Here is a 19,273-nt window from a genome sequence, read left to right on the forward strand (position 1 = left end):
AGTGCAGTCTGGCTCAGCCCACTCCAGCTCAGCTCAGCTCAGCTCAGTCCAACCCAGCTCAATCCAGTCTAGTTTAACCTAATCCAGTTCAGCCCAGTCTAGCTGAGGTCCGTCCAGCCTAACGTAATCCAGTCCAACCCAGTCCAATCCAGTCCAGTTCAGGGCAGTCCAGCCCAGTTTACTTAGCACAGGCCAGTCTAGCTCAGCCCACTCCAGTGCAGCTCAGCACAGCCCAGCTCAGTTCAATCCAGTCCCAACCAGTCTAATCCAGCCCAGATCAGTCCAATCCAGTCCAGTCTAACTCAGTCCTGTTCAGCTCAGCCCAGTCCAGCGCAACCCAGTCCAGCCCAGATCAATCCTGTCGAGTCCAGCTCAGCTCAGCAGTCCAGTCCAGTTCAGCTAGTTATCACAGTCCATCTTACTCAGCCCAGTCCAGCCCAGTCCAGCAGCTTACTGAGCTCATCCCAGTCGAGTCTGGCTCAGTCTGGTCAAGCTCAGTTCAGCCTTGCCCAGGCCCATCCAACTAGCTCGGCCAAGTTCAGCTCGGCCAAGCACCACTGAGCCAAGTCCAGTCCAGCCCCAGTCTAGTCCAGTCTAGTTCAGCTCAGTTTAGTCAAGCCTAACCCAGGCCAGCCCAAGGCAGCCAGCTCAGCCCAGCTCAGCCCAGCTCAGCCCATGCAACCCCACCAGTACCCCTAGCGCAGTACAGTTCAATCCAGCCAGTGTCCTTGGATCGGGACCAGGTGGCAGAAATGAGTGGGGTCCTACCCAGGGCGGCCAGGGAGGGTGCCCAGTGCTGCCCACGCAGGGCAGCCTGGACAGGCACGCACCTCTGGCCGTGCTGGGCCATCTCGATGGCCCTCCGAGCGGGTACCGGGGAGCCCCCATCTGTCACGCTGAGCACCTCCATGGACTTGCGCTCCGGTCTCCTCTTGCCGTGCCGGTTCAGCATCGGGGAGTCCACGCGCTTCCGGGGGGGGTCTGTGTGCAGACAGAGGTCAGGCTAGGCGGCCAGCCAGGCCTCGTGGGCACGGGGTGGCCTGCACACGTCGTACCTATCTCGTTCCGGGGGGGGAGGTCCTCGTCCTCGTGGCTGGGGTACCTCTCTTTCCGGTCCAGGAGGAGGAAATAGATCATCTTCTCCTGGTTCTCCCTGCAGCAGGCGGGACACACGGCGCGAGCTGGCACACGGTGCCCACCCACGGCTCTTCCAGGACCCCGGCTCTGACCACCCGCCCGGGAGGCCGCGCCCCAGCCGCCACGCCCGGTGGCCCAAACCAGCCCTGCCCACCACCCAGGACCTACTCCTCGGAAAGCAGGTCCTGGAGCAGCTTGTTGCGGTCTCGGAAGCAGCCCAGCGAGTGCATGCTGTCCAGCACATCGGGGTCGATGTCCTCTAGGCTGGGCAGCGAGCGGATCTGCACCTTGCGGGGGATGGGCTGCTCGGGCTCGGGCTCGTTCTTGCCTCCTCTGCGGACGACATGGCACCTGCGGTCACTCACCATCAGCCCGCTCTGAGGCTCCTCCACCCAACCCTGAGGCGGCCAGGAGGGTGGGAGGCCCGTCCTGGCCTGGACCCCAGTCCTGCTGCTGTCCCTGCACCCGGCCCCTGTAGGCGGTGGAGAGCGAGGCTGGGCGGCCCCACACCGGCCGGCTTCCTCCCCCCTTCCTAGCAGGCCCTCCAGGCCACAGCGGTGGGCAAAGCAGGCGTTAGTGGGCATAGGAGCTACTTACATATACCATATGTGTTTCTGAATGTGTTCTAGCTACAAGGAAAGAGAAACAGGGAGTTAGTACGAGGGGGAGCCCACGTTAGGAGGTCGGAGGTGAGACAGGAGGGGAGGGCTGTGCTCCCAGAAGCCCCAGACCAGAGCCCCTGCCCACCCCCCAGGCCCAGGGGAAATGCAGCCAGCCAGGACTGGGGAGGAGCCAGGGAGTGCGGGGAGGAGAGGCAGGGAGACAAGCAGGGCCCTTCAGGCCTGTGCTGCCCGGGCAGGGCCCTCTCGGAGCGGAGAGCAGAGCGGGGAAGCAGCCCAGAAGGAGGCAGAGCCGGGGAGGCCCGGAGGCTGCGGGGGGTGTGGGTGGGCGGGAGGCGAGGGGCAGCCTCGCGCCAGCTTCCTCCACCCTGACTGAGGGACAGCAGGCCTGGGCAGGGGCAGCAGCCTCCTAGAAGGGCTGGCCCAACGGGCAGCAGCTGCACACTGTCCCGCCACAAGACTGCAGCGGGGGCTTCGGCCCTGTGCCTCACCCTGCTCACGCCGCCAGCGAGTTCACCCAGAGGCCAGAACGTCAGGAACGGGGACGGGCCGCTGACAGGCAAGAGCCTGCCCCCACCAGGCCCACGCCCCTCAAAACACAGGGGCCCGAGCACCAGGACACAGGGCCTACACATAAACACCCCGCGGCTGGGCAAAGCCCTGCACACACATACCTAGGTGCCGCTCACGTGGACTGGGAAAGCCTACACACATACTCAGACCCTCCCAGACCTGTGCCCACCTCACACACACCTGAGCACACAGCCTGCGCTCACCTGGGTGCAAACCCCACATCCCTGCACAAAACCCTGGCAGAGACACCCATCCTCACGTACACCTGGACACCCTCAGATGTACACAGGGCCCCTGTACACACCTGGGCACACACATCCTCACGTATACCTGGACACCCTCAGATGTACACAGGGCCCCTGTACACACCTGGGCACACACATCCTCACGTACACCTGGACACCCTCAGATGTACACAGGGCCCCCTGGACACACCTGGACACACACATCCTCACGTACACCTGGACACCCTCACATGCACACAGGGCCCCCTGGACACACCTGGACACACCCATCCTCACGTACACCTGGACACCCTCACATGTACACAGGGCCCCTGTACACACCTGGGCACACACATCCTCATGTACACCTGGACACCCTCACATGAACACGGCCCCCGGTACACACCTGCACACACACATCCCCACATACACCTGGACACCCCTCAGATGTACACAGGGCCCCTGTACACACATGCACACACATCCCCACATACACCTGGACACCCTCACATGTACACAGGGCCCGTGTACACACCTGCACAGACATCCCCATGTACACCTGGACACCCTCACATGTACACAGGGCCCCCTGTACACACCTGTACACACCCATCCTCATGTACACCTGGACACCCTCACATGTACACAGGGCCCCCTGGACACACCTGGACACACACATCCCCATGTATACCTGGACACCCTCACATGTACACAGGGCTCCCTGTACACACCTGTACACACCCATCCCCACATATACCTGGACACCCCTCACATGTACACAGGGCCCCATGGACACACCTGGACACACACATCCCCACATATACCTGGACACCCTCACATGCACACAGGGCCCCTTGTACACACCTTCACACACACACATCCTCACGTACACCTGGACACATGTCCCTACATATACCTGGACAATCCTCACATGCACTTGGACCCCCGACCTGAACATATGCCCCCACACATCGGGGCACACCCCACATACCTGGGTGCACACTCACACACCTGGGCACAGGCTCCACACACACCTGGGCCCATGCCCAGTACAGGCTGAAATACTGGGTACACACCTGGGCTCAGACTGTGCCTTGGCACATGCCCCTCACCTCGCTAGGCTCAGGCTGAAACACTGGGGCATGTACTCAAGCCCAGATGCACCTACCCTGAGGCACACACACACAGGCTCCCACCCACACCTGCACACAGACACCCTACAACATTCTCGCCTATGCTGGCCCATGTCCACACAACTGAAAACTCAGGCCCTGACACACAGTCACCCTGAGCCTGGCACTCCTACGAAGACTCACCTGGCAAGCGTGCCTTGGCCTGTCCTCAGGCTCTGAGGGCAAGTGTGTAAGACAGGTATTGAGGCCCTGACACAAGCAGCTCATGTTTGCACACACACTCCTAGAACCTCACTCATCCTGTGCACATACCTGTGTGTACACACCCTGGCTCAGGCACGCTAACACTGCCTGTGCACAGACCTGTGTGTACACACCCTGGCTCAGGCACGCTAACACCGCCTTGCACAGATCCTGTGTGTACACACACTGGCTCAGGTGCGCTAACACCGCCTGTGCACACACCTGTGTGTACACACCCTGGCTCAGGCACGCTAACACCACCTTGCACAGATCCTGTGTGTACACACCCTGGCTCAGGCACGCTAACACCACCTTGCACAGATTCTGTGTGTACACACCCTGGCTCAGGTGCGCTAACACCGCCTTGCACAGATCCTGTGTGTACACACCTTGGCTCAGGCGTGCTAACCCTGCCTGTGCACACACCTGTGTGTACACACCCTGGCTCAGGCGTGCTAACACCGCCTTGCAAAGATCCTGTGTGTACACACCCTGGCTCAGGCGTGCTAACCCTGCCTGTGCACACACCTGTGTGTACACACCCTGGCTCAGGCACGCTAACACTGCCTGTGCACACACCTGTGTGTACACACCCTGGCTCAGGCACGCTAACACCGCCTGTGCACACACCTGTGTTTACACACCCTGGCTCAGGCACGCTAACACCACCTTGCACAGATCCTGTGTGTACACACCCTGGCTCAGGCACGCTAACACCACCTTGCACAGATTCTGTGTGTACACACCCTGGCTCAGGTGCGCTAACACCGCCTTGCACAGATCCTGTGTGTACACACCTTGGCTCAGGCGTGCTAACCCTGCCTGTGCACACACCTGTGTGTACACACCCTGGCTCAGGCGTGCTAACACCGCCTTGCAAAGATCCTGTGTGTACACACCCTGGCTCAGGCGTGCTAACCCTGCCTGTGCACACACCTGTGTGTACACACCCTGGCTCAGGCACGCTAACACTGCCTGTGCACACACCTGTGTGTGCACACCCTGGCTCAGGCACGCTAACACCGCCTGTGCACACACCTGTGTTTACACACCCTGGCTCAGGCGCACTAACACCGCCTGTGCACACACCTGTGTGTACACACCCTGGCTCAGGCATGTTAACACCGCCTTGCACACACCTGTGTGTACACACCCTGGCTCAGGCAAGCTAGCACCGCCTGTGCACACACCCGTGTGTACACACCCTGGCTCAGGCAAGCTAGCACCGCCTGTGCACACACCTGTGTGTACACACCCTGGCTCAGGCAAGCTAGCACCGCCTGTGCACACACCTGTGTGTACACACCCTGGCTCAGGCGTGCTAACACTGCCTTTCACAGATCCTGTGTGTACACACCCTGGCTCAGGCACGCTAACACCGCCTGTGCACACACCTGTGTGTACACACCCTGGCTCAGGCAAGCTAGCACCGCCTGTGCACACACCTGTGTGTACACACCCTGGCTCAGGCAAGCTAGCACCGCCTGTGCACACACCTGTGTGTACACACCCTGGCTCAGGCAAGCTAGCACCGCCTGTGCACACACCTGTGTGTACACACCCTGGCTCAGGCGTGCTAACACTGCCTTGCACAGATCCTGTGTGTATACACACTGATTCAGGCAGGCTAACACCGCCTGTACACACACCTGTGTGTACACACCCTGGCTCAGGCATGTTAACACCGCCTTGCACACACCCGTGTGTACACACCCTGGCTCAGGCAAGCTAGCACCGCCTGTACACACACCTGTGTGTACACACCCTGGCTCAGGCGCGCTAAGGCGCGCGAACACCGCCTGTGCACACACCTGGGCCCCCTCACCTGGCCCACACTGCCACCCGTGTACCACTCTCTGGCAGCACCCTGGGCGGCGTGGGGAGAGGGCGGCCCCTCAGGGACAGGGGTGTGGCTCCCGTGGGAGGCCTGTCTGGCGAGGGGGTGGGGCCCCGGGGGCGGGACGCACCGTGAGGCGCCGCGCCGCGTCCACCTCGATCATGCCGCGCAGCAGGCTCTGGCAGTCGGGCGGGATGAAGTGGGGCATGTGGAACACGCCGCGCTTGACCTTCTCCAGCAGCTGCCGCAGGTTGTCGTCATCGAATGGCAGCGCCCCCTGCGGACAGGGGCCGTCAGGGGGAGGGGGGGACCGGGGGCGGTTCCTGGGGGAGGGGGCGGTCATGGAGGATGGGGAGGGGCGGGGAGGGGGACAGGGAGGGGGGCAGGGAGGGGAGGTCATGGAGGATGGGGAGGGGCGAGGAGGGAGGGAGGGGGCTCATGGAGGATGGGGAGGGGCGGGGAGGGAGGGAGGAGGGTCATGGAGGATGGGGAGGGGCAGGGAGGGAGGGAGGGGGGTCATGGAGGATGGGGAGGGGCGGGGAGGGAGGGAGGGGGGTCATGGAGGATGGGGAGGGGCAGGGAGGGAGGGAGGAGGGTCATGGAGGATGGGGAGGAGCCGGGAGGGGGGCAGGGAGGGGAGGCCATGGAGGATGGGGAGGGGTGGGGAGGGAGGAAGGGGGGTCATGGAGGATGGGGAGGGGCAGGGAAGGGGGCAGGGAGGGGAGGTCATGGAGGATGGGGAGGGGTGGGGAGGAAGGGGGGTCATGGAGGATGGGGAGGGGCCAGGAGGGGGACAGGGAGGGGAGGGAGGGAGGGGGTCATGGAGGATGGGGAGGGGCCTGGAGGGAGGGAGGGAGGCACATGGAGGATGGGGAGGGGCCTGGAGGGAGGCACATGGAGGATGGGGAGGGGTGGGGAGGGGGCAGGGAGGGTGGGAGAGGCTGTGAGGGGGGCAGGTGAGGGGCAGGGGGTGGGAAGTCAGGAAAGGTGGGGCTTGAGGAGGGAGGGGGAAGGTGGAGGAGGGCGGGGCCTCACCACCAGCAAGGCAAACAGGATAACTCCACAGCTCCACACATCTGCCTTGCGGCCATCATACTTCTCTCCCTGTGGGCAAAGGCAGCCTCAGCTATCTGCCCGGTGCAAGGCCAGAGGCCCAGGTCTGGGCTTGGGGGGCTGGGGGTCCTGGCTCCTTGCAGTGTCAGGACAGGAGGCCCAGGACTGGGCTGGGGGGCTGGGGGTCCTGGCTCCTTGCAGTGTCAGGACAGGAGGCCCAGGACTGGGCTGGGGGACTGGGGGTTCCTGGCTCCTTGCAGTGTCAGGACAGGAGGCCCAGGTCTGGGCTTGGGGGTCCTGGCTCCTTGCAGTGTCAGGACAGGAGGCCCAGGTCTGGGCTTGGGGGTCCTGGCTCCTTGCAGTGTCAGGACAGGAGGCCCAGGTCTGGGCTTGGGGGTCCTGGCTCCTTGCAGTGTCAGGACAGGAGGCCCAGGTCTGGGCTTGGGGGTCCTGGCTCCTTGCAGGGTCAGGACAGGAGGCCCAGGTCTGGGCTTGGGGGTCCTGGCTCCTTGCAGGGTCAGGACAGGAGGCCCAGGTCTGGGCTTGGGGGTCCTGGCTCTTTGCAGGGTCAGGACAGGAGGCCCTGGTCTGGGCTTGGGGGGCTGGGGGTCCTGGCTCCTTGCAGTGTCAGGACAGGAGGCCCAGGTCTGGGCTTGGGGGTCCTGGCTCCTTGCAGGGTCAGGACAGGAGGCCCAGGTCTGGGCTTGGGGGCTGGGGGGCTGGGGGTTCCTGGCTCCCTGCAGGGTCAGGACAGGAGGCCCCTCCCACAGCAGGGACCAGGTGGCTACTTACCCGGATGACTTCTGGGCAGGCGTAGTGTGGTGACCTGAAAGCAAAAGCGTAGGTCAGGGGACAAAAGCCGAGGTGAGGGTCCTGACCCAGCTCTGGAGGACTGAGGCTGGGCTGGTGCAAGGACCCTTGGGATTTGGCAGTAAGGACCCCCCATCCGCACCCCCGTCTGCTCCCGTGGGGAGCGGGGTCTAGAACGGGTACCCAGCCGGCGGAGGGAAGGCCCCAGGGCCTCCTCCTCCCCAGCGCAGACGCTGAGGGCAGGCAGTCGGTCCCCTTCCGCCGTGTGGGCACCGGCTGCCAGGGCAGGGCCGGGTCCTGTCCCCTCCCCCCGCAACTCAAGCTGACTTGGCCGAAGGCCACAGGCCCCCCTCGGCGGTCCAGGGGTGTGGTGCCCAGCCCCGGGGCTGCCCTGGGGCGAGTGGGGGTGCCACTTACCCACAGCTGGTTTCCAGCAGACTGTCCCCCACCTGCAGGGACGCCATGCCGAAGTCCGCGATGCGGATGTTGTTCTTCTCGTCCAGCAGCAGGTTTTCCGGCTTCAGGTCCCTGTGGCTGCGGAAGGCCCCGGCAAGGCTGACCTGGGTCCTGAACCCTCCGCTACACCCCGACCCCTTCATGGAGGGCTGCTCCCCTCCCCAAACTCCTGTCAAGTAGGGCGGGGTAGAGGGGGTGGCAGCCCAGCTCTGACGTCACAGGTAGCCGACAGGAAGTGGCCTGCCTGTCCTAGGTGGGAGAGTCAGGGTGTCCTCCCACGGGGGGGACGGAGCAGGGGCGGCAGGATCTAGGTTGAAGCCGGCAGGGGGAGAGGGAGGGAGGGCCGGATCATCCGGGGTGGAGCTGAGCCCTGTGATACCCCTGGGAGCTTGGTCTTCCCACTGGCCTGGAGGACTGGGGGGGGGGCGGCGGGGGGGACACAGCCCGCCCTGGGCCAGGCACCCACCATATGGAGTGACTGTGGCAGAAGTCCAGAGCCGAGATGATCTGCCGGAAGAACTTGCGGGCCTCCTTGGGGGTCAGCCTCCCCTTCTTCACCAAGTAGTCAAACAGCTCCCCGCCAGACACATGCTCTAGCACCAAGTATCTGCAAGACCGCGGGGTGTCAGCGCCCACAACGGCGCCTCCTGCCCGCCTCCTGCCTGGCGAAGCGCAGTGCCCCACGGGGGCCACGGGCACTGCCCCCATTGCCAACAGGCTCAGCCCCCCCCGGGGAAGGCGGACACCCCAGAACAGACCTCACGGCCCGGGCCGGCAGGTCCCGAGTGTGGTCAGCCCCCTGCGGCCTGGCCCCGTCACACGCCGCAACATTACGGCTCCTACACCTTGCAGGGCAGGCTGCCCACCCACGTGGCTGAGGGACCCACGGCCCCTCTGGCTCCTGGGCAGAGGGCCACAAAATGTGGTGAGGAGTCAGCTTTGGCAAGGGGGACACCTGGCCTGCAGCCCTGTCACAGGTGAGCGGTGCTCCCCCCAAGTCCCTCTGAGCGTGGCGGGGAGGAAGGGACTTCTCTGGACTGGCAGTGCCCACCTCCTCCCTCCCCTCCTGGGTCTCCGTCCCCCCCAGCCCCCTGCCCCAGGTCTTGGCCAGGAAGGAGGAAGAGGGAGCAGCAGGTGGTCACTAGGTGCCTGGAGATCTCAGGGGAGCGGCCACATGGGGCTCAGGGGAGCCTGAAGGTGCGGCCCGGCAGGGCGGCACCGGCAGCGAACTATCGGGGCGAGTGGGAGAGTAGGGGGACGCCTCTCCGAGCATGGCCCAGGTGAGCCAAAGCGGCCCCTTCTGCCCAGAATCCTGCCTCCCCAGAGCGGGCAGGCCTTGTCTCCAGTCTGACCAGCCATCCCCGCGCCTGTCACTCACGCCGGCTCCTCAGTTCTGGTCTGGAACGGCCCCTGAGCTGGCCACTCCCTCACCCTGTGCCTTCCGTCCAGGCGGGCACTGGTGGGTGCCATGAGCTGGGCACAGCCGTGTGCCCACCTGCCCGCACCCTCTCGGGTGGATGGGGGGGGCCCCCACTTCCCCAGCATCAGAGAAAGGCCCGGGGCCTCTGCCGCGAGCCCCGACACCCCACCGTCTGCGCCAAGAGGAGCGGTCTCTCCTCTCCAGACACTTGTGTGCAATGCGACTGCCCCCGGAAGCCGCCCACTGCCCACGGGGGCCTGGTCCAGGCTGCCCCCCCCCGCGGGCCGGTGGCCGGGCAGCCAGCAGGCAGGGCTGCGGTGAGGGCCACCCAGGCTGCCCCCGCGGCGCCCGTCCCCAAGCGGCCCACCCGTCCCTCCGGGGAGCGCTTAGACGCCGTCACGTGCAAGGTCCTCCCTCGCCCTGAGGGCTCTGGGGGCGGCACTCCCCGAGGAGCTGGGGCCCCCACCCAGGTCCGCAGGGCAGGGACCCGGGCTGGGAGGGGGGCCTGGGGAAGGGCCATCGGCGACCCGCGGGGGAGCCGGGAGGCGGGGTACACCGGGAGCGTCCAGGCGGCCCTGGCCAAGGCGTGGCGAGCCTGTGTGGGGCCAGCCCGGGCACCAGCACTCCCGTCTGGGAAGCCGGTCCCCGTGCGGCCTCCGACGGACGCCGGCCCCGCCCCACCCCCCGGGGCGGCGACCCCCGCGGCCTGGCCGAAGCCAGCGGGAAGGTCGGCGGCTCAGGCCGCGGTGCTCCCGTCCCTGCCGGCGACCCGCAGCCCCAGCCCTGGGAGAGGACCTGCCCCTCCCTGCCGTCCCCGCCCCCCCGCGGCGCCGGCCCCTGCCCCCCGCCCCGCTCCTCACCCCGCTCTTCAGGCCCAGCAATACCTACAAATATTTTTTGTTTTCGTAGACGTCATGCAGCTTCAGGACGTGTGGGTGCTCGATGAGCTTCAGGATGGCAATCTCCCGCTCCACCTGCCCGGGAAGAGGAGTCAGCCCTGCTGCAGCTGGGCCTGGAGCCGGGCAGGCCCTCCCCACCGGGGCCGGAGGGGGGCACCGGGCAGGCCCTCCCCACCCGGGCCGGAGGGGGGCACCGGGCAGGCCCTCCCTGGGGGAGGGCCCAGGGAAGGGCTGCGGTGTGCACTTGTGGGAGGGCGGGGTGAGGCACACGTGCAGGGTGTGGCAGGCTCTGCAGGGAGCACACATGCATGCGGTGTCCAGGATCTGGGGAGGACTGAGGCCATCCCAGGACCCCAGGGGAGAGGGGCGAGGCCATCCCAGGACCCCAGGGGGGAGGGCAGAGGCCATCCCAGGATCCCAGGGGAGAGGGTAGAGGCCATCCCAGGACCCCAGGGGGGAGGGCAGAGGCCATCCCAGGACCCCAGGGGGGAGGGCAGAGGCCATCCCAGGACCCCAGGGGGGAGGGCAGAGGCCATCCCAGGACCCCAGGGGGGAGGGCAGAGGCCGTCCCAGGGCCCCAGGGGGGAGGGCAGAGGCCATCTCAGGACCCCGGGGGAGGGGGGGAGGGCAGAGGCCATCCCAGGACCCCAGGGGGGAGGGCAGAGGCCGTCCCAGGACCCCGGGGTGGGGGAGGGGTACACGTGCTGAGAGGAGACCCCCGGCCTGCTTCTGGACTGAAGACAGAACCTCTACTCTAAGTGTTCAGAGCTGCCCCGCAGCCGTCCTGGCCCCTCAGGGGCTGTCAGAGGGGTGGGCACCCGCCGGGGCCCTGTCTCCTTCCACATGGGTCTGCGAGGGCAACGCCACACCACACAGCGGACCCTCTTTCCACTCACACGTCCCCCCCCCACGCCTCCGCCTCACCCCCAGGACGGCTCCCAAGACCCCGTCCACCCCGGGGCGGTCCTCCCTTAGAGCTGCCCCTGCCCCTGGCCTTCCCCAACCCACCCAGCAGACCCGCCCGCCCTCCTCACAACAGCCCGGTCCTGGCAGGGGCTGGGGCGACCGCCTTTCCATTCTAATTGGGGAAACTGAGGCCCAGAGAGCTTGCCCAGCAGGTGGGCGCAGCACCTTCACTGCCTGCCTGCTGCAGACCCATCCCCCAGGTGAGGGCAGAGGGGAGGGGGTCGGGCAGCCTGGGAGCCACCTGCCTCTGCCCCCCGGGGCTCGGCCTCGGGGCCCCCCACCCCGCCCGCCCGGGCTGCCGCGGCTCACCTTCATCAGCACCGACTCACTGAGCTTCTCCCGGTTGACGATCTTGATGGCCACCTTCTGGCACGTGACGCAGTGAATCCCCAGCTTCACAAGGCCTGTGAGAGAGAGGGGCCGGTCACCTGCCCCGCCAGCAGGGGCCCCGTGGCCGTCGGGGCTCGCGCCCCGCTCCTCCTCGCCCGGGGAGCCCCGGCAGGGGTGCCCGGTGCCTCTCGGCCGCCCGCCAGCATGGCGTCAGGGAAGGCTGCCGCGGCCGTCTCTCAGATTGTGCCGTGTCTGGGTGCCAAAGTCCCAGGTTCAGCAGAGGGTTTCGCCACCACGCTGCCTCCGGGCCCAGCTCCCCCCTGCACCGGGCTGGACAGAGCACTGGCCAGCCACAGATGGACTCACTCCTCCCTGGCCAGACCTCCCCGCAGAGCCGGGCTGGGGCTCCTGAGAGATGGTGCGTGGGAGCTGGGCCTCCCCGGAGCCACGGCGGGGGGACTGGCTCATGGGGGAGCCCAGGCCTTCCGGTGGCCTCCGTGGGGCATGCTGGGGGAGGAAGGCCACTTCTGAGGCCCAGAGCAAGCTCCTGGGGCCTCTTGCTGGCTGCCTTTGATCTGGCACGAGAGCCTGTGATTCTCGCTCAGACGGGGGAGAGCCAGGAGCACTTGGGTACCGACAGCCTCTGCCGTCCGTAGTTCAGCCATCTGGGGCGCTGCGGCCGAACCCACCGGTGCTGACCTGCTCCTGGCATCCAGGCCCCAGGACACCCAGGACAGACAGAAGGCCTGCGTCGGGTCAGGAGGCCCCTTTTGCAGGACCCGGCCAGTGAAAGGCCCTCCCAGACAAAGCTGAAGGCTCTGACGGGAAGCCACAAGCCAGGGTGACGAGTAACCAAAGGTGCCACCGGCAAGGGCTCCTCCATCACCCTCTGCTCCCATGGTCACCCACCCAGCACGCACCTGCGCCCCCATACCCAGTGTGCAACAGGGGCTCAAGGCCTTGTCAGGAGGCTCCCGCGTGAGGAAGGCCATGGGCCTCTCCGGTGGCAACAAGCACCCCCAGCCCACAGCTGAGCGAGTACCACGGTGGCAAAGGAGACGTGGCAGGGTGCGAGGAGCTGTCCCCAGCGAGGTCCTGAGCTCGGCCACTACCCCCCCCCACCTCCATTTCCACCTTTCCTCCACTTGCTTCCCCTCTGCGCAGAGTTACTGCCCACAAAGCCCAGCTGGTGTGCTCCCGTGCTTGCACACGCACATGCATGCGTGCACGCACACACACACACACACGCAGTTAACCTTCCCTGATACCCTAGGCCCTTCCCCGGGATCCACAGGATAGTGTGCTCCGCCTCAGGAACAGAGGACGCAGAGTCCTCCGGGCTGGGTTCTTGAGCAGCTCTGCCCCATGTGGAGGTGGGGGTGGGGAGTGTGCCCTCAGATGGTGGGGGGGAGGGGCAGTGTGTGCCCTCGGAAGCAAGAGCGGGGCACGTGCCTTCAGAAGTCCCTATCTGGCCTGCGGCTGGAACGGATGCGAAGGCTGCTTCGGGTGTAAATCCCACGATCACCCCTCATTACCCAGCCCTCCAACTCATGGGAGGTTATTTTCCAATTGTGACTTTATCGCTAATTATTGTCCTTATACAAACACAGGCTCCCATCCAGAGAGGGAAAATATACCGTGTCACAGATAATGGCATGGTGCCCTGCCAGGGAGGGGCCTGATCAGGGCCAAGGAGCCAGCAGCTCCCCACTGTGCGCAGCTGGGGGGGGGGCGGCGGGCGCGGTGCGAGGAAGGAGCCTGGGCTCCTGAATCCGGCCGAGGTACCCGCACTCCCCCCCTCCCCTGGGAGGCAGGCACCTGGCCTCCTCCTCTCCCTGCCGCCGCCTGCCCCTGCTACCGGGGGGGGGGGGTCACTGAGCCACCTGCCTGGAAGCCACAGGGGACTCCCTCAGCTTTGGTCATTCCCCTCTGGCTGGGGGGGGGGCAAAGAGGTCCGGAAGGTGGGCAGGGGTCAGCCCCACTGGGCAGGCCTGGCCAGTCAGGAAGGGGACACGGCCCAGGGGCCCGGCCTCTTCCGCAGGTACGGGAGCAGCATCAGCACTGGCAGGAGACGGGCCTAGGCCGGCGGGGACGCTGTCCGCGGTGCTGAACGAGGCCCGGCCCCGCAGGCAGCCTTCCCGCACCGCCCGGCTGCAGAGTCAGCAGCCGGGGCGGCGGTAGGGGAGGGGCGGAGGGAGGCGAGGCTCACCAGCCCTGAGTCAGCTGACGAGCAGTACCTCCGCCCGCCACGCACCAGCCCCAACCTTGGGGCTCGGGAGACAAGTGCCCCCAGAGCGCTCCAAGGGCCCTCGGTGCCTCCCACTCTGACCAGCTGCCCCTGGACCGAGGAGGTCAGCCTGGGCTGGGCGCTCGCGGCTTGGCTCCAGAGAGAGCAGCAGCCACAGCCCACGGTGACCCACTTTCCTGTGCTTCTGCGGGGGCCGCGCTCAAGAGTGTGGCCAAGTGGCAGCAGCTGCCCGCTCCCGGAGGGAGAGGCTCTCTCCTGGTGGGTGGGGGCAGCGCCCTGCTGGCTCGCTGGAGAAGTGGGTCCGCAGCACTGAGCCCGGCCTGCAGCAGGGGCAGGCCTGGAGAGCGGATCTGGCGGGGAGCAAGGAGGTGGGGTCCCCGCGCGGGCAGGGCACCCAGCGGAGAGCCGGCACGGCAGGGTTCTGCCAGAGCCCACATCCAGCTGCCCCGCAGCAGCCTGACAGAACTTCGCCCAAAGACCAGCTTGGCAGCCACTTCGTAGTGGTCTCTGGCACCGACATCCACACGCAACCCCACACCAGGCCAGCAGACCACAGGCGCGAGTCTGCGGGAGCCTCTGGGAGGACAACCCTTCACACACAGGGTCACCTTCAGCACCGCAGCAGTGCCTTGGCCAGCTCCGGTCCAGGCCTCCAGCAAGGTCTGACTGACTTCCCGAGCCTGAGCACCCTTGCTGTGCACCAGAGCACGAGGTCTTTTATGTCTGTCAGGAGCACATGGCTCCCAGCCATCCCGGTGCACAGCCAAGTGACACCGAGCTTCGATCCGCTCAGTGCCCTTCCATCCACGCTGCGGCCAGCCCACCCCAGGAAGCCCCTGGGGCGAGCCCCAGGTCCAGAGCCACCCCCATCAACATCCCCACCCACCCCACTGGACTGGAAGTGGGGGGCACTGGGTGTGGGCAGCAGGACTTATGCCCCCATCCTGGTAGGTATCCCTCCCCCGGGGGACTGTGGGAGGGGCACCAGCAGACAGAACAGATGCTAAAGGAGGAAGGACAGCTGGACAAAAAGTAGCCTGGGCTTTGGCAGTGGAAGTCCTGTATCCCTCTCCCCTCTTAAGTGCTGGGCAAGTTCCTGCTGCTGGCTCCCCATGCCAGTAAAGGGACTGGCACCTATGACAGCCCCACATCCCATGCCGGTAAACCCCGCGCTGGTATATCCCACACTGGTGTATCCCACGCCGGTAAACCCCGCGCTGGTATATCCCACACTGGTGTATCCCACGCCGGTAAACCCCGCGCTGGTATATCCCACACTGGTGTATCCCACGCCGGTAAACCCCGCGCTGGTATATCCCACACTGGTGTATCCCATGCCGGTAAACCCCGCGCTGGCATATCCCACACTGGTGTATCACACGCCGGTAAACCCCATGCTGGCATATCCCACACTGGTATATCCCATGCCGGTAAACCCCGTGCTGGTATATCCCACACTGGTGTATCCCACGCCGGTAAACCCCACACTGGCATATCCCACACTGGTGTATCCCATGCCGGTAAACCCCACGCTGGCATATCCCACACTGGTGTATCCCATGCCGGTAAACCCCGCGCTGGTATATCCCACGCCGGTAAACCCCGCGCTGGTATATCCCACACTGGTGTATCCCACGCCGGTAAACCCCGCGCTGGTATATCCCACACTGGTGTATCCCACGCCAATATATCCCATGTCAGTATATCCCACACCGGTTAAGCCATTCTGGCACATCCTTCGCTGGCATACCCCACACCACTAAGCCCCACACGGGTATATCCCACGCTGGTTAACCCCTGCTATATCCCATACCAGTCTACCCCATACCATTAAGTCTCATACTGGTATATCCTCATGGCAGTATATTCCATGTCGGTATATCCCGCACCGGTTAACCACACGCTGGCATAGCCCATGCTGGTTTACCACACCACTAAACCCACACTAGTAAACTCCACACTGTATACCAGCTCTCCGGTGTCTGTCTGGAGGGGTAGGCAACCACAGGGCAGGCTGGAGGCTACCAAGCACCTTGTCTTCCCCTGGCCCTCTGCTTGCCCTGAGGCCCTCTTCCTTCCCTGCAGCACTGCCCTGGCTCCAGGGAGCCTCCGTGCTGCCCAGGCAACAGGTGAGCAGCTCCTGAGCCTGTGGGCAGGAGGTACCATGCGGAGCCGCGGGTCTCTGGCAGTTGCCGTGAGCCCCATGCCATGTGTAGAAACGAGGCAGGCAGAATGGGGGCCCCCAAGGGTGTCCTCATCCCAATGCCCAGGGCCCACAGACAGAACCTGACCTGAAAGGGGCCTTTGCGCAGGTCCTAAGGGTACAGATGTCAATGTAAGATCAATGGGTTCAGGGCTGCGGAAGCCACCCAAGTCCTAAATCTGGAGATGCTGGCAACAGACCTGACCCCAGCCACAGGAAGACCAGCCGAGCCACCCCAGCACAGACAGCACAGAATGAAGACCCTACCTCCCCAAACAAATTTGTCTTCTCCCTTTAATTACAAGGCTCTTGCATCTCTGAGGATTTCTGGTTTGTCCCATGATGACATCATTGCTCCATGTAACGGGCCATAGACATGGGGCAGGCCTGACCGCTTGTTCTAGCAGCAGCACTCGTGTGGCCAGAACGAGGCTCCATGTATCTTCTTCCCTCAGCTCCCCCAATCCTCACTGAGCTCTGCTCCCTCCCTCAGGAGGGGAAACTGAGGCTCCCAGCCTCGAGTCACTTGCTCGGGGGTCTAGATTTGTGTGACTCAAGGCCACTGCACCACCAGTGGACTTCCAGAAGGACAGTGTCCCTCCAGCCGTGCTGGCACAAGATTGGCCACCCTGGTCCCCTTGGTCTAGGTTCGGAGCTCCCATCAGGCAGTGGGCAGAGGTGGTCAGACCGAGGGAAACCAGAAAAGTAGGGCATTTTTCCATGGGCACACGGGCTGGGGAGCTGGCGTCAACAGCCAGAGCAAGTGGGGACGGAAGGGTCCTGGGTCACCACGAACAGGTGCCATGCAGCCTTAAGATGGACTCAGCTGAGCATCACGATGCCAAGTGGCAGGGCCCCCGAAGGGCAGGTGTTCCTGGAGGCTGGCGTCAGAGCCCCCAGCTCTCCAGCGAGCTGACCCACTATTACCGTGCCTGCACCAGCGAGCATCCCTGGGGGGGGGGGCGGGGAGAACTACTGCAGCCCTTCTGAAGCTGCCCCTCCCTCCACCTGACAGGCGCTGGACGCCCAGCTCCCCGGGAAGGGGGTGGGAGGCAAATGTAGAATGTGGGTTTGGCTCCTGGGTTGGAGGTGCCAGGCCCAATGGGCTCACCTCAAATACGGCCTGGCACAGAGCGGTAGCCCTTCCCCGGGCTGTGGGCAGCTGACGGGCTGGGCCTTTGAAGCCACAGACATCAAAGCACCGATTCCGCAGCCGCCGCGCAGCTCGGTGCCCAAAGAGACGTGTCCTGGGCGCACTGCCCACGCACCAGCCTCCACAGCCCAGGGGCCCTGCCCCCCACCCTCCACAGCCCAGGGGTCCTGCCCCCCGCCCTCCACAGCCCAGGGGTCCTGCCTCCCGCCCTGGCTCCCGCCCGGACCCTCAAAACCCCCAGAGCCAGGGCTACAGCGCTGGCTGCTCCTCGGCCACACACACCCCGGGGGCAGCAACCGCGTGCAGGAGGGGGAGGAAGACAAAGCGGAGAGGGGGGAGCAGGAGACAGGAGGAAGAGGGGTGGGGCAGGGGGAGAGCGGAAGGAAGAGGAGGAGATGGGGAAGGAGGAGGCAGAGGGAGCCCCGCACAGGTCATGTGGCCGCCCACCGGTGCACGGGGAGACGACGCACACTCTCAAAAGGAACTTGCAAATTAAGTTAATTAAGCCCGGCAATCCTACGCATACCTGCAGCCCTAGCTCCACCCCCCCCCCCCCGCCGCACCCCTGACCTCTACCTGCAGCCCTAGCTCCACCCCCCCCGCCGCACCCCTGACCTCTACCTGCAGCCCTAGCTCCACCCCCCCCCCCCCCGCACCCCTGACCTCCCGTGCCTAATGCTCAAAGGCGTGGGCGCCAGGGCGGATGGCTGCTCCCTGCCGAGTGCACCCCAGTCAGAGCCAGCCAAGGGAGTCCCCTCACTCAGGGTGCGTGAATTGGGGAGGGGAGGGGAGGTGCCCACACACGGGTCTGCTTTCTGGAAGCCAGGCCCCTTCCCAGCAGAGCAGAGCCACACTGCAGCCCAGGGAGGGGCAGCAGGGCGGGGGCAGCAGACGCTGGGCGAGGAGCCTCTCCGCATCGGAGGGCCCAGCCACCGAGCGCAGCTCCCTCCTGTGCCCAAAGGTCGCTGGGGTCTCACCTAGTACCAGTCAGGCCCTGAACGCTTCCAACACAGAGCCCCCCGAAAACCCAAGGCTCGCCCCTCACCTCACAACTCCTCTGCTCCACATGCACGTGGAAGGCGGGAGCCACCGAGGGCCCACGCTGAGGAGGGGGCACCGGGATGCACCCCCCTTCCCAGACACCCAGGCTACCTACGCTCCTGAGGCAAGGCGGAGCGGTGTGGCGCCCTCAGGGCACCCAGGGGCCCCGCCCCGCCGGCACCGGCTCCTCCTCGGGCCTATGGTCAGGGAGAGGAACACAGACAGGCGACAGTTCTGACCAGGAGCAGCCCCAGGGCGCTCACCAAGCAGGTCACCTCACGGGAGGGATGGAGAGGCAGGGAGAGGCTGGAGGGGGCTAGGGTGGCCCCAGGAGCCTCACAGACACGGGCCGCAGAGGATGGAACTGGAGTTCCAGGGGCAGAGGGAGGAGGTCCAGGCTGGGCCATGTGGAGTGCCCACGGGGCCCTGCCAACAGGCAGGCGGGCTGGCTCTCCCTAGGAACCCCCTCCTCCATGCAGAAAACCAGGGAGCCAGCAGCAACGAGAACCCCAAAGCGTGGAAGGGGGGCCTGGGGCAGGGGTGGGGCTACAGGCATCCTGTCACTCAAGGGGGGTGGCGCCGGCCAACGAATGGCTGTGACCCAGAATGGCTGATGGGCACTTCCCTCCACCCAGGGAAGACAGCCAGGGACAAAATCCAGCCAAGCAGGGGACCAGGGGCTGCCCCGAGCAAGTCTGCCTCCTTTTGTCGTGTTGTCCCCCTCCCTGCCCATCGGTGCAGGCATACATACACACACACACACACACACACGCACACACACGCATGCACACGTGAGCTCCAGGCAGAGGTCCTATTCCTCTGAGACCCAGGCAGAGCCCACCCCTGCCTATCTTCCCGAGACCACAGCACCCACCCAGCCCCCTTCTGAGTGAGGACCACGTGGGAGGAGCCCCTGGCCCGGAAGGC

At 65.4% G+C, this 19,273-nt stretch overlaps 1 protein-coding gene across 5 annotated transcripts in view; it reads right to left on the reverse strand.

The window, feature by feature from the left end:
- Nucleotides 1-19,273, reverse strand: part of Brsk2 (BR serine/threonine kinase 2) — a 56,592-nt gene that overhangs the window by 19,334 nt on the left and 17,985 nt on the right. For all 5 annotated transcript variants that reach the window (XM_048359342.1, XM_048359340.1, XM_048359339.1 and 2 more), the window contains exons 2-12: nucleotides 11,681-11,775; nucleotides 10,395-10,480; nucleotides 8,553-8,693; nucleotides 8,048-8,164; nucleotides 7,613-7,646; nucleotides 6,803-6,871; nucleotides 5,898-6,044; nucleotides 1,735-1,766; nucleotides 1,306-1,470; nucleotides 1,056-1,153; nucleotides 831-981 (exon numbers count right to left, since the gene is read on the reverse strand). In XM_048359342.1, the coding sequence (XP_048215299.1) occupies nucleotides 831-981; nucleotides 1,056-1,153; nucleotides 1,306-1,470; nucleotides 1,735-1,766; nucleotides 5,898-6,044; nucleotides 6,803-6,871; nucleotides 7,613-7,646; nucleotides 8,048-8,164; nucleotides 8,553-8,693; nucleotides 10,395-10,480; nucleotides 11,681-11,775 (1,135 nt within the window). The remainder of the gene's footprint in view (nucleotides 1-830; nucleotides 982-1,055; nucleotides 1,154-1,305; nucleotides 1,471-1,734; nucleotides 1,767-5,897; nucleotides 6,045-6,802; nucleotides 6,872-7,612; nucleotides 7,647-8,047; nucleotides 8,165-8,552; nucleotides 8,694-10,394; nucleotides 10,481-11,680; nucleotides 11,776-19,273) is intronic.

The sequence above is a fragment of the Perognathus longimembris genome, chromosome 13 (genome assembly GCF_023159225.1).
Source record: "Perognathus longimembris pacificus isolate PPM17 chromosome 13, ASM2315922v1, whole genome shotgun sequence".
Taxonomy (NCBI): domain Eukaryota; kingdom Metazoa; phylum Chordata; class Mammalia; order Rodentia; family Heteromyidae; genus Perognathus; species Perognathus longimembris.